The 14,180-nt window shown below is 45.8% G+C and overlaps 1 protein-coding gene across 4 annotated transcripts in view; it reads right to left on the bottom strand.

The window, feature by feature from the left end:
- Window positions 1-14,180, bottom strand: part of myripb (myosin VIIA and Rab interacting protein b) — a 392,899-nt gene that overhangs the window by 79,073 nt on the left and 299,646 nt on the right. For all 4 annotated transcript variants that reach the window (XM_072560411.1, XM_072560409.1, XM_072560410.1 and 1 more), the window contains 3 exons: window positions 12,229-12,326; window positions 10,898-10,978; window positions 6,372-6,512 (listed from right to left, as the gene is read on the bottom strand). In XM_072560411.1, the coding sequence (XP_072416512.1) occupies window positions 6,372-6,512; window positions 10,898-10,978; window positions 12,229-12,326 (320 nt within the window). The remainder of the gene's footprint in view (window positions 1-6,371; window positions 6,513-10,897; window positions 10,979-12,228; window positions 12,327-14,180) is intronic.

The following is a 14,180-nucleotide window of genomic DNA, read 5'->3' on the forward strand; positions in this document are numbered from 1 at the left end:
CACTGTAAGTAATCTAATCTAATCTAAAATGTAGTAATTGTACCAGCATCCACCATTTCCTCTGGCAGCTCATTCCATACATGTACCGCCCTCTGAATGAAAAAGTTGCCCCTTAGGTCCCTTTTAAATCTTTCCCCTCTCACCTTAAACCTATGCCCTCTAAGTTTGAACTCCCCTACGCTGGTGGAAAAGACCTTTATCATGCCCCTAATAATTTTATAAATCTCTACAAAGTCACCCCTCAGTCTGCGATACTGCAGGGAAAACAGCCCCAGCCTGTTCAGCCTCTCCGTATAGCTTAAATCCTCCAACCCTGGCAACATCCTTGTAAATCTTTTCTGCACCCTTTCAAGTTTAACATCATCTTTCTTGCAGCACGGAGGCCAGAATTGAATGCAGTATTCCAAAGGTGGCCAATCAATGTCCTGTACAACCACAGCATGACCTCCCAACTCCTATACTCGTTGAATTACAGTGAATCCAGGGCCTAGAAACAGACCAATCAGCCTTGCTCGCTGGATATTTCACATGAGCTTCCTCACACCCCTCTTCATAAAATTCTATCAGTGCAGCTTTCTGTCCTTTTCTCTCTCAAGATTACTGTGCTTCCCCTTAAAAGATTAGATTCCCTATAGTGTGGAAACAGGCCCTTCGGCCCAACAAGTCCACACTGACCCTCCGAAGAGAAACCCACCCAGACCCATTCCCCTACATTCACCCCTGACTAATGCACCTAACACTACAGGCAATTTAGCGTGGCCAATTCACCTAACCTGACATCTTTGGACTGTGGGAGGAAGCCAGAGCACCTGGTGGAAACCCACGCAGACACGGGGAGAATGTGCAAACTCCACACAATCAGTCACCTGAGGCGGGAATCGAACCAGGGTCCCTGTGAGGCAGCAGTGCTAACCACTGAGCCATGGTGCCACCCCAAAGTACCATTGTAACTCCTGCCACTGATGAGGAAGATATCAGAGAGAGTGCTGCGTGTGCACTAGATGCAGTCTGTAATCACCTGCTCATGTGTAACTCTTCCCATCAATGTGTAGAGTTCCAGTGAATTTTTATCAGAACGGTCTGATGGAGAGTCAATGGACTTGAAACATTAACTCGGCCTTCTCTCTCCACACTTGCTGCCAGACCTGCTGAGTTTTTCTAGCAATTTCTGTTTTTGATCAAGGATTTAAGCCTGACATTGGCAATTGATTTCTTCAATACTGTCACTTCTTTTTAACCTAAAAGTATTCTTAAACTAAATATTATAATTAATATTCTTCTGAGTTCATTGGATGGTGGGAGTTTCATTTACTGAGATTTCCCGATCTTTGTCATTATCGTAGAAGAATGTATTACAGAGGAAATTCATGATAAGCGATAGGTGTGAACTTGCACTAGAGTAAGGACTACTCAGATCGAAGAATGGGTAGCATTGTCTTAATTGTTTGTCTTAACCGAGCCAACTTGTTAGTTTTAATGGAAGCAGCTACCAGACTGGAAGGTTTTCCTAAACTTGTGGTGCAAATAAGATTCAGGTTTTACTGTCATGTGTACTCAAGTGAGGGGTACAATAGTGCAGTGTAAAGTGTATAATGTCGCCACACACGACCCCATCTTAGGTACAGAAAAAGAAAAATAAAGAAATAAGTTTAATAAGTTCAGCTGTACAATGCAGCGTTATACTATTTTTACCAGGCAAACTTGCACAAAAGCACTTCACATCAATGTGTCAAAATGAATCTGAAAATATTTAAGACAAAATCTCAACAGCCAATGTGGGGGTTAAATTCTTGATCCTTGGATTCTGCTAGTAATGCGACAGCAAGGGTTTAGAACATAGAACATTACAGCACAGTACAGGCCCTTCGGCCCTCAATGACCTGTGAAACCAATCTAAGCCCATCTAACCCACACTATTCCATTCTTGTCCATATGCCTATCCAATGACCACTTAAATGCCTGTAAGGTTGGCATGTCTACTATAGTTGCAGGCAGTGCGTTCCACGTCCCTATTACTCTGAGTAAAGAAACTCCCTCTGACATCTGTCCTATATCTATTACCCCTCAATTTAAAGCCATGTCCCCTCATGCTAGCCATTGCCATCCGAGGACGAAGGCTCTCACTGTCCACCCTGTCTGACCCTCTGATTATCTTCTATGTCTCAATTAAGCCACTTCTCAACCTTTTTCTCTCTAACGAAAACAGCTTCAAGTTCCTCGACCTTACCTCATAAGACTTTCCCTCCATACCAGGCAACACCCTAGTAAATCTCCTCTGAACCCTTTCCAAAGCCTCCACGTGCTTTCTATAATGCAGTGACCAGAACTGTACACAATACTCCAAGTGTGGTTGCACCAGAGTTTTGTTCAGCTGCAGCATGACCTCATGGTTCCAAAACTCGTTCCCTCTACTAATAAACGCTAACACACCGTATGCCTTCTTAACAGCCCTATCAACCTGGATGGCAACTTTGAGGGATCTGTGTACATGGACACCAAGATCTCTCTGCTCATCTACACTACCAAGAATTTTACCATTCGTCCAGGACTCTGCATTCCTGTTACTCTGACCAAAGTGAATCACCTCACACTTTTCTGCATTAAACTCCATTTGCCATCTCTCAGCCCAGCTCTGCAGCTTATCTATGTCCCTCTGTAACCTACAACATCCTTCGACGCTATCTACAACTCCATTGACTTTAGTGTCGTCTGCAAATTTACTAACACATCGTTTTACACCCTCATCCAGATTGATCATAAAAATGAAAAACAGCAGTGGACCCAAAACAGATCCTTACGGTATACCACTAGTAATTGAACTCCAGGATGAACATTTCCCATCAACCATTACCCTCTGTCTTCTTTCAGCTAGCCAATTTCTGATCCAAATCACTAAATCACCCTCAATCCCATGCCTCCATATTTTGTACAGTAGCCTACTATGGGGAACCTTATCAAATGCCTGACTGAAATCCATATACACCATATCAACCACTTTACCCTCATCTACCTGTTTGGTCAGCTTTTCAACGAACTCAATAAGGTTTGTGAGGCACAACCTCCCCTTCACAAAACTGTGCTGACTATCCCTAATCAACGTATTCTTATCGAGATGATTATAAATCCTATCTCTTATAACCTTTTCCAACACTTTACCCACAACTGAAGTAAGGCTCACTAATCTATAATTACCAGGGTTGTCTCTACTCCCCTGAATAAGGGAACAAATTTGCTATCCTCCAGTCTTCTGGCACTATTCCTGTAGACAATGACGACATAAAGATCAAAGCCAAATCGGCAATCTCCTCCCTGGCTTCCCAGACAATCCTTGGATAATTCCCATCCGGCCCAGGGATTTTCACACTTTCCAGAATTTCTAACACCTCTTCCTTGTGAACCTCAATCCTGTCTAGTCTAATAGCCTGTTTCTCAGTATTCTCCTTGACAACATTGCCTTTTTCCAGTGTGAATACTGACGAAAAATATTTATTTAACACTTCCCCATCTCCTCTGACTCCACGCACAACTTCCCACTATTGTCCTTGATTGCCCTTAGTCTTATTCTAGTCACTCTTTTATCCCTTATATATCTATAAAAAGCTCTAGGGTTTTCCTGGATCTATGTCCCAACAACTTCTCATGTCCCCTCCTCGCTTGTCTTAGCTCTCTCTTTTGGTCTTTCCTGGCTACCTTGTAACTCTCAATCACCCTAACCAAGCCATCACGTCTCATCCTAACATAATCCTTGTTCTTCCTCATGAGAAAAGATTCAACTTCCTTAGTAAATCACGGCTTCCGCGCTCGACAACTTCCTCCCTGCCTGACAGGTACATACTTATCAAAGACACACTGTAGCTGTTCCTTGAATAAACTCCACATTTCTATTGTGCCCATCCTCTGCAGTTTCCTTCCCACACCTATGCATCCTAAATCTAGTCTACTTGCATCGTAATTGCCTTTCCCCTTGCTGTAGCTCTTGCCTTCTGGCGTATACCTATCCCTTTCCATCGCTAAAGTAAACATAACTGAATCGTGGTCACTATCACCAAAGTGCTCCCTACCTCCAAATCTAACACCTGTTCACATTCCAAACATTTAACAGACTTAAACGTTGCCTGATATTGAGATACCTAGAGCTTGGTAATAGCTCTCTCTCTCTCTCTCTCTCTCTCTCTCCATGGGACCTGTCATGTGCTTAACCAAAGTGCTGCTGGTTCTGGTCACCTGATGCCTGGATACAAAAACAAAGTACAAATATGCTCTGGCCTGGTCTAACCTGCACTCATCATGACTCTCACCAAATTTTATAGATGCACCACAGAAAACATTTGATCTGGATGCACCATGGCTTGGTACAGCAACTGCTCTGCCCAGGACTGTAAGAAACCACAGAGAGTTATGAACACAGCCCAGACCATCACATAGGCCAACCTTCCATCCATTGACTCCATCTACACTCGTCGATGCCTCAGAAAGGTAGCCAACATCATCAAAGACACGTCCAACCCCGGCTGTAATCTCTTCCAACCTCTTCTGTCAGGCAGAAGATACAAAAGCTTAACCACACACACCGAGAGGTTCAAGGACAGCTTCTTCCCCGCTGTTACAAGAGTGCTGAAAATACCTCACTAATTTCAAATCAAATGTTGATCTTGATCTTTGTGCAGCTGTAACTTTGAACAGAGTGAGGAATACAATCACCCTATGGTCTTTGTACGTTATGATCTGTCTTTACTGCATGCAAAACCTTTCACTGTACTTCAACACGTGACAATAATAAATCCAGTCAAATGAAATCCCATTTCTACTGAAATCACACAAGTGGTTGGAACCACCAATTTATGATGATCAGCTTCCCTCATGAGAGGCACAAGTTTATCTCTGGCCCCCATTCCCACACCCGAGAAAATGGTGGGTGTCATATTCAGGGATGGGAGTTTGGACTCTCGGACTCATCTCCCATTTTTTCCAAGCATGGTTCCATGAATGAGCGACTTCAGTGATGAGACGTTGGGCCTGTTCTCGCTGGAGAGAGGAGATCTGGTAAACGTTTACAAAATGATGGATCAAGCAGACAGAGAGAAGCTGGTCCCGCTCACAGAAAAAAAGGAAAAGACTGAGAGGGCATAGCTTTAAAGTGACGCACAAATGAAGAAAGGTGCTGTGAGAAAACTCTTTTCCAAACAGCAGGTATTTAGGGTGTGGAATGCACTGCCTGGAACTGTGGAGCAGGCAGACTCCAATGAAGCTTCAGGAGGCAGTGGATGGATATTTGGGAGGAAGAAATGGTGTGTTGGAAAATGGGGAAGGCAGGGGATTGGCACCAGGTACAGGCAACTGGTGCAGGTATGATGAACTGAAGGGCCTCCTTCTGAGCCATAATAATTCCGTGATTTTCCCTACGACAGAGAACTCTAGTGGCAAAAGCAAATCTGACTTCCAGCTTTTTCACCTTTACTTACCTCAGCTTGGGGAGTAACTCATCTCTTGACTCCTCAAAGCCTGTCCATCATCTACAAGGTGCAAGTCAGGAGTGTGATGGAACACTCTCCACTTGCCTGGACGGGTGCAGCTCCAGTGACACTCAGGAAGCTCAACACCAACCAGGACAAAGCAGCCCACTTGATTGGCACCACATCCACAAACACCCAATCCCTACACCACCAACGCTCAGTAGCAGCAGTGTATACTATCTACAAGATGTGCTGTAGAAATTCACCAAAGACTCTCAGACAGCATCTTCCAAACCCATGATCACTTTCATCTAGAAGGAGGGGCAACAGATACATGGGAACACCACGTTCCCCTCCAAGCTGCTCACCATCCTGACTTGGAAATATATCGCCATTCCATCACTGGGTCAAAATCCTGGAAATCCCTCCCTCAAGGCAGTGTGGGTCAACCCACAGCAGTTTGGGAAGGCAGCTCACCCCCACCTTCTCAAGTGGCAACTCGGGACGGGCAATAAATGCTGGCCCAGCCAGCGACGCCCACATCACACTAATGAATAAAGAAAAAGAATTTTAAGAAGAACTTCTCTGAACTTTATTCCCTGGTTCAATAGGTTAATGGCCCTGTCCCTGAGCCCAAGTGACTCTCCTGGTCTTGTTGGTGATGGAAACAGTGGGCATGGGGATTGGTGGCCAGTTTACTCATTCTGCCAACACGGGCATGATAGGTACATAAATGGCAGCGATTCACCATTATAGACACCACACTCTGTCAGTATTCGGCTGAAGACACTCATGAAAATACATGAGGGCAGCTACATCCTACACTGGGTGAACACAGCCACAGCCTGTGGCATAAAGTCACTTGTTCTTTGGTTGCACCTGGAAAGCTGGAAATGGAAATAATGCTGTTGAACGTACCCACAGGTTGGACATCCTACTGTGGTTCTCAGGAGCATTTTCTTTCACAGACAGAGGATAGATAGAGGCTCTGTTCTGTGAATGTGGCTGTTCGGACTCAGAATCAGTCAATCCACTCCCAGATTTCTTCCTCTTTATCACCTGCAATAAACGGAAGGCAGTCATATCTCGGTGTACGCAGGTGAACAATGAATAGACAAAGGCCCAGAGTTTTGTACCATGGGGCATGTTGGAAGGATTGGGCAGATTGGGCATTTACTCAATTGAAGGAGAAAGTGAGGACTGCAGATGCTGGCGATCAGAGCTGAAAATGTGTTGCTGGAAAAGCGCAGCAGGTCAGGCAGCATCCAAGGAACAAGAGAATCGACGTTCCGGGCTTGAGCCCTTCTTCAGGAATGAGGAAAGTGTGCCAAGCAGGCTAAGATGGCTGTGTCAAAACACAGTGTATGTGACCAGTAAATCCTGGATTGGCTCTTGTACCCTGTCCCTCCTGGTTCAGAGGCAGCGGCACCATGAAAGTTTAGATTTTTGCCAAATCGCACAGACTCCACAGTTTATCCGAAATGGTGCTGGCACCTCGGATCCAGAATTCCTAGCCAGACTTCTGGCAGATCTTGTTTTCATTAATTGGGAAAACAGGAGTGGGGCAAGAGGGAAAGACAAATCCAACGGGGCGAATTGAACAGAATGCTGAATTCAAACAAACTTTATTTTTACAGCAGTGAGTAATTTATGATTTTTTTTTGGATGAAGTGTAAATAGGTGAATATGATCTCTGAGACTATAAAGCTGTCAAGTTCTTTAAAACCTCTCTCTCACTCGACATAAAAATAAAGGCAGTCTGCCCGTGACTAAATTGAAAACAACATTACTGCTTGCACTTTCAATAGATGCTGATTGATGTATCGTTATAGTATTATTGCTTAACTCATTATCACAGTGGGGAGGCTGTAAAACCAGAGTTTTATTAACAAATAAGTTATTAATAAATTAGCTGTCTTTAATGTGGGGTTATAAATGCAAATATTTATGTTTATAAATGATTAAGCACTTGTGGAGCTCTAAATGTATTGAACGGACTTGATTAACCTGGGTTTTTATGGACCGAAACTAGTGTTAGATACTCAGTACTTCATTGTATTTGATCTCAACATGATTCTCTACCCGTGTGAGTTACTGGGTGAGTTGGTATGAAGGGTGTAAGAGGAAAAGATGGTGCACAGGGGTGGTGGGGTCATCTGTTGAAATGATTTGGTACTAAGTTTGCATCAGGCTACAAGGAGAAAGTGAGAACTGCAGATGCTGGAGAAATGGGAGTTGAAAAGTGTGGCGCTGGAAAAGTACAGCAGATCAGGCAGCCTCCGAGGGAGCAGGAGAGTTGATGTTTCAAGCATAAACCCTCCGCCAAGGACATGCAAGTCCTGGGCCTCCTCCACAGCAAAGTCCTAGCTGGAGGAACAACTGGAGGAAGAACGCCTCTCTTCCACCTTGAGACTCTCCAACCTCAAGGGATCAATGTTGGTTTCACCAGTTTCCTCATTTCCCTCCCCCCGACCTCATCCCAATTCCAATCCTCCAACTCAGCACCGCCCCTCCTGAATTGTCCCACCTGCCCATCTTCCTTCCCACCCATCCGCTCCACTGTCCTCTCTGACCTATCACCTTCTCCCCCACCTGCATCTACCTATCGCCTCCCCCCAGCCTCCTCTTATTTTATCTCTCAGCCCTCTTCCCCCCCCCCCACCACCCCCACCTATATTCCTGATGAAGGGCTTATGCCCAACACATTGATTCTCCTGCTCCTCGGATGCTGAGCTGCTGTGCTTTTCCAGCACTACACTTTTTGACTCATCAGGCTGTAAGGAGCAATGGGAATGAATAAGGGTGCTGAAGTCGACAAGAGGGGGCATTAAGGATGGGTGCAAGGGTGTGGGTTGGCATGAATGGGACATGGGAAGGGAGTGGAGAAGAGGGGGAGTGGGAGATATGAGGGGTAGAGGGCCTCATATTCAATCACAGAATTGGTCTAGAGAACAGAGGCGAGCCTTTTCACTGGTCTATTTTGTCACTTGGCAGCCCCTCTGGCGTATTCCAGGATGGGCCCGACACTCGCAGTCACTCCCCACTGGGATGACGGGCCTGTTATTCCAGGCACTTTCTCCTCTGGCCGATCTTTCCCACGGTGAGATTGGTGGACCACGAAAATCCTCAACTCTGCGCTCCCACCCCTGCCGTGAAAACAGGGTACAACAGGAAACAAAATGCTTCCCTTTTTTTGGGAGCTCACACCAGTGAAGTGAAGAAGCTTCCTGCTGTAGAGTTGGAATGCAGCATTGTTGTACACACTGTCTCTATTAACTACAACAAAACTGGATGTAAAATGGATTGAGATGTCTTCCTCCTTATCACCTGCAACAAAGGGAAGGCAGTCATATCTCGGTGTACACAAAAGAACAATAAATAGACAAAGGCCTAGGATTTTTGTACCACTTGTCACGGGCATATTGGAAGGATTGGCAGGTTGGGCTTTTGGGTGAAAGTGAGGACTGCAGATGTTGGAGATTGGAGTCAAGAGTGTGGTACCGCAAAAACACAGCAGGTCAGGCAGCATCCAAGGAGCAGAACGGATGTTTCGGGCAAAAGCCCTTCATCAGGAATGAGGCTGGAAGCCTCAAGGGTGGTGAGATAAATGGGAGGGGAGGTGGGGCTAGGGGGAAAGTAGCTGAGAGTGCAATAGGTGGATGGAGGTAGGTCGGAGGGGAGGGTGGAATGGATAGGTGGGAAGGCAGGTGGACAGGTAGGACAGGTCATGAGGGCGGTGCTGAGCTGGAAGGTTGAAAATGGGATAAGGTGGGGGGAGGAGAAATGAGAAAACAGGTGAAATCCACATTGATGCCGTGGGGTTGGAGGGTCCTGAGGCAGAAGATGAGGCGTTCTTCCTCCAGGCGTCGGGTTGTTAGGGAGTAGCAATGGAGGAGGCCCAGGATCTGCATGTCCTCAGTTGGTTGGTGCGGGTGTCCCGGAGATATTCTTGAAACACTCTGTGAGTAGGCATCCTGTCTCCCCAATGTAGAGGAGACCGCATCGGGAGCAACGGATACAATAAATGACATGTGTGGAAGTGCAGGTGAAACTTTGATGGATGTGGAAGGTTCCTTTGGGGCCTTGGATGGAGGTAAGGGGGGTGGATGTGGCAGGTTTTGCAAGTCCTGCAGTGGCAGGGGAAGGTGCCGGGAGGGGAGGGTGGGTTGTTGGGGGGAGAGCGTGGGGGTAACGGTCTTTATGTAATGAGGATAGGGGTGGGGAGGGAAATATATTTCTGGTGGTGGGGTCTGTTTGTAGATGGCGGTAATGGCAGAGGATGATGCAATGTACACGGAGTTTGGTGGGGTGGAAGGTGAGGATCAGCAGGGTTCTGTCTTTGTTGCGGTTGGAGGGGTGGGTTTCGAGGGCGGAGGTGTGGGAAGTGGATGAGATGCATTGGTGGGCATCATCAACCGCATGGGAGTGGAAATTACGGTCTTTAAAAGAGGAGGCCATCTGGTATGTTCTGTGGTGGAATTGGTCCTCCTGGGAGCAGATACGGTGGAGGAATTGGGAATAAGGGATAGCATTTTTGCAGGAGACAAGTTGGGAGGAGGTGTAATCCAGGTGGCTGTGGGAGTCGCTGGGTTTGTAGAAAATGTCAGTGTTGAGTTGGTCACCGTTGATAGAGATGGAGAGGTTCAGGAAGGGGAGAGAGGTGTCAGAGATGGTCCAGGTGAATTTAAGGTCAGGGTGGAATGTGTTGATGAAGTTGATGAACTGTTCAACTTCCTCGCGGGAGCACAATGTAGCGGAGGAAGAGGTGGGCAATGGTGCCAGTTTAACTGTGGAAGATGGACTGTTCTATGTAGCCAACAAAGAGGCAGGCATAGCTGGGGCCCATGCGGGTGCCCAGGGCTACCCCTTTCATCTGGAGGAAGTGGGAGGATTTGAAAGAGAGATTGTTGAGGGTGCCAAACGAATGAATGTGTCAGTGGAAGGGTATTGGTGGGGACATCGGGAGAGGAAGAAATGGAGGGCTTGGAGTCATTTACCCAATTGGCTGTGTCACAACACAGTGGATGTGACCAACAAATCCTGGATTGGCACTTGTACCCTGTTGCTCCTGGCTCAGAGGCAGTGGCACCACAAAATTTTAGATTTTTGCCAAATCGCACAGATTCCACAGTTTATCCGAAATGGTTCTGGAACCTCGGATCCAGAAGTCCTGACCACGTTTCTGATAGAGCCTGTTTTCATCAATTGGCCTCCTTTATTCACCAGCGTGATTAACACTTGTGTTTTTGTGGTCTATATCATGACACTAGGTCAGATTAGACTTTTCAACCTGAGACTTTCAAAGTCCATTTACAGTGTTTTTTGGTATTGCGTTTCTTCAGGATAGACAACACTATCCCACACTAACAAATATTGTAAACCTTCTTTCCTTTAGAATAATAATTCATTGTCTCTTGCAATACTTCAGTGAGGGAAACACTGACCTTTTGCATTATAGTTGTAGCAAGTTCTTCGATCAGTTCCTCCTTGTGCTCTTGCAAATAATGGCTCTCGTTCTGTTTCTCCTGCAAACAGACAGAGTGCTACATTACCTTCAGAGCATTAAACCAGCAGGGATCACGCAGGAGACAAGTTGCTCTGTAATTTGCACAAAGGACACAGTGGGCTATAGATAGATTGTAGATTTGGACACAGAAATGGCAGATGGAGTTTAACCCAAATAAATGTGAGGTGATGCATTTTGGAAGATGAAATTCAGGTGCAAATTATACAATAAATGGCAGGCCCCTTCAGAGCCCTGATGTAGGAGGGATCTGGGAGTACACGTCCACAGATCCTTGAAAGTGGTGACACGGTGGCACAGTGGTTAGCACTGCTGCCTCACAGCGCCAGAGACCCGGGTTCATTTCCCGCCTCAGGCGACTGACTGTGTGGAGTTTGCACATTCTCCCCGTGTCTGCGTGGGTTTCCTCCGGGTGCTCCGGTTTCCTCCCACACTCCAAAGATGTGCAGGTCAGGTGAATTGGCCATACTAAAAATTGCCCGTAGTGTTAGGTAAGGGGTAGATATAGGGGTATGGGTGGGTTGCGCTTCGGCGGGGCGGTGTGGACTTGTTGGGCCGAAGGGCCTGTTTCCACACTGTAAGTAATCTAATCTAATCTAATCTAAGAAGGCATCCAGCACACTTGCCTTCAGTGGCCAGAGCATCGAATATACAAGTTAGCCAGCTGTACAAAACTTTAGTTGGACCATTGCATTCAGTTCTATTTGCCACACTAGCAGAAGGAGGTGGATGCTTTGGAGAGGGTGCAGAGAAGGTTTACCAGGATGTTGCCAGGTCTGGAGGGTTTTAGTTATGAGTAAAGGTCGAATAATCTCAGATTGTTTTCACTGGAAAGACGGAGGCTGAGGGAAGACCTGATAGAAGTCAACAAAATTATGAGAGGCAGAGATAGGGTGAAGAGTCAGAGGCTTTCTCCCCAGGGTGGAAAGGTCAACTACAAGAGGGCACAGGCTCAAGGTGAGAGGGGGATGGTTAAGGGGAGATGTGCAGGGTACGTTTATCACATAGAGGGTGGTAAGTGTCTGGAATGCACTGCCAGTGGAGGTGGCGGTAGCAAGTACGTTAACAATATTTAAGGTGTATCTTGATAGACATATGAATGGGAGGTTAACAGAGGGATTGATACACAGTATGGACAGTAAGTAGCAGGTCTAAATAAGAGTTAGGAATCGGTGAAGGCTTGGGGGGCCTGAATGGCCTCTTCCTGTGCTGTATTTATTGCATTCAGGCATCACTAATGCAGGAACTCACCAGACTGTCACTGAAGGACTCTGCTTTGGTGATTGCCTCTTCGACTGCTTCCTCAGCCACCCGCAAGGCTGTAGCTAGGGTTTCAGTGATGGTGTGACCTTTAACACAGGATGAGACATTAAGCTTCACACTCTTCATGAGCAGCACCAGAAAACATCAGGTTTCATTTTTGCCTTTAACACTGAGGGAATGTGCTGGATCGATGGCCCTTGCATGCCCATTTCAGAATTAAAGTGAAGTCGAGTTAGTTCAAAAGTACACAACTGAATGGCTTTTTTGCTTTTACATTCTCAATTGATTATTTAACTTCTTATACCCTTTAAAACACCAGAAATAAGGACAGGAGGAGGCCATTAAGCCCACTGAGTATGATTATGACTGATCTCAGGCTTCAACTCCACTTTCCTGTCCATTCCCCACATCCACTGATTCCCTGAGACCCATCCACCCCAGCCTTAAATATATACAATGAGGGAGCATCACCATTTTTTGTGCAAAGTAACTTCTCCTCATCTAAGCCCTGTCATCCTGAAGCAATGTCCTTATGTTTTAGATCCCCCCGATCAGTGGAGACAATCTCTCAGGGTCTTGTCAAGTCTCTTCAGAATTTTCGATGTTTCAATGTGATCACCTCTTGTTCTTCTAATCACCCAGAGAATGCAGACTCAGATCTCTCCTCATCCTGTGTGGAAACATCTTTTCATCTAATTCTTCCCTTCAGGTTTGATGAGTGCGTCTTGAACCCTTGGGACCTTGTTCAACAGCTGCTAACGTGTACATTTTCTCATCCTTGGTTCCACTCCTGTTGCACAGTTTCTCACAAACAGGATTGCAAACAGTCACTTGGCCTGATGCTGTAGCATTCCCAATCCCTTATTCCTTAAAATGATTGGTCAGAAACACGTGGGCAGGACACAAATTGGGTTTGCTGCTCCGGGGCTCACCAGCCCATATGTCAGTCAGAGGTCAGAACTGGAATTGGCAGCTTAGTCTCTTAAAACAGTCAGGGCAGGAATCATTCAGCCCCATGGATATGCCCAGCCCATGTGCACTAAAGCTGAAGATCCAACACAATAATCTACTGACAGTAATTAATATTGAGCAACAATGGACCTTTTACAATAAAGATAAAACACTGCAGATGCTGGAAATGGTAAATAAAATCAGAACCTGCAGGACAAGCTCAGCAAGTGCCACAGTGTCTCCAGAGGGAAAAACAGAGTTAAAGTTTCAAGTCTGACATGGGTCTTGTTCAGATACATCAGATTATATACTTCAAATGCCAGCATGATATTCTCTACACTGATAAACAAAACAGCGAAGCTGTCTATGTCTCGTTAGATCTTCTTTATCCTTGCATCCAATTCAATTTGTTTCCCAGTACAGTGGTGCTTGTACTTTCAGTTTTTATCCAGCACATTTGTTTGCTCACATACCATGAAGAGACAGTGTAATGGGTACATTACAGAGATCAGGAAAAGCAATACAATGGGTTCAGCAAAAGAATAATGACAACACTATTCACAACCCCCCCCCCCCACCCCCCCGCCGCAAAAAGCACACCTCTCCTGATAACACTTTCTGAATCCTATCCTCGAGGTATAAAAACAGATATAAAAACTGGTTCCTTTGACCAGCGATCCTAATTGAGCTGAAACACGCTAACGCATCCATTCTCTGGGATTCTTTGAGACATACCACCCCTTTCTGTTCAACCCATCAGGCTGGTATGAATGAGATCACAGCTGATCTGATCATCCTCAAATCTACTTTTCCTGCCTTTTCTACATAATTCTGACTGATTAAAAATCTGTATCTGTTACAGCCTTGAATATACTTACAGTCATAAAGATGTACAGCAGGGAAACAGACCTTTGGGTCCAACTCGACCATGCCAACCAGATATCCTAAATTTATCTAGTCCCATTTGCCAGCCTGTGGCCCATATCCCT

The sequence above is a fragment of the Chiloscyllium punctatum genome, chromosome 41 (assembly GCF_047496795.1).
Source record: "Chiloscyllium punctatum isolate Juve2018m chromosome 41, sChiPun1.3, whole genome shotgun sequence".
NCBI lineage: Eukaryota > Metazoa > Chordata > Chondrichthyes > Orectolobiformes > Hemiscylliidae > Chiloscyllium > Chiloscyllium punctatum.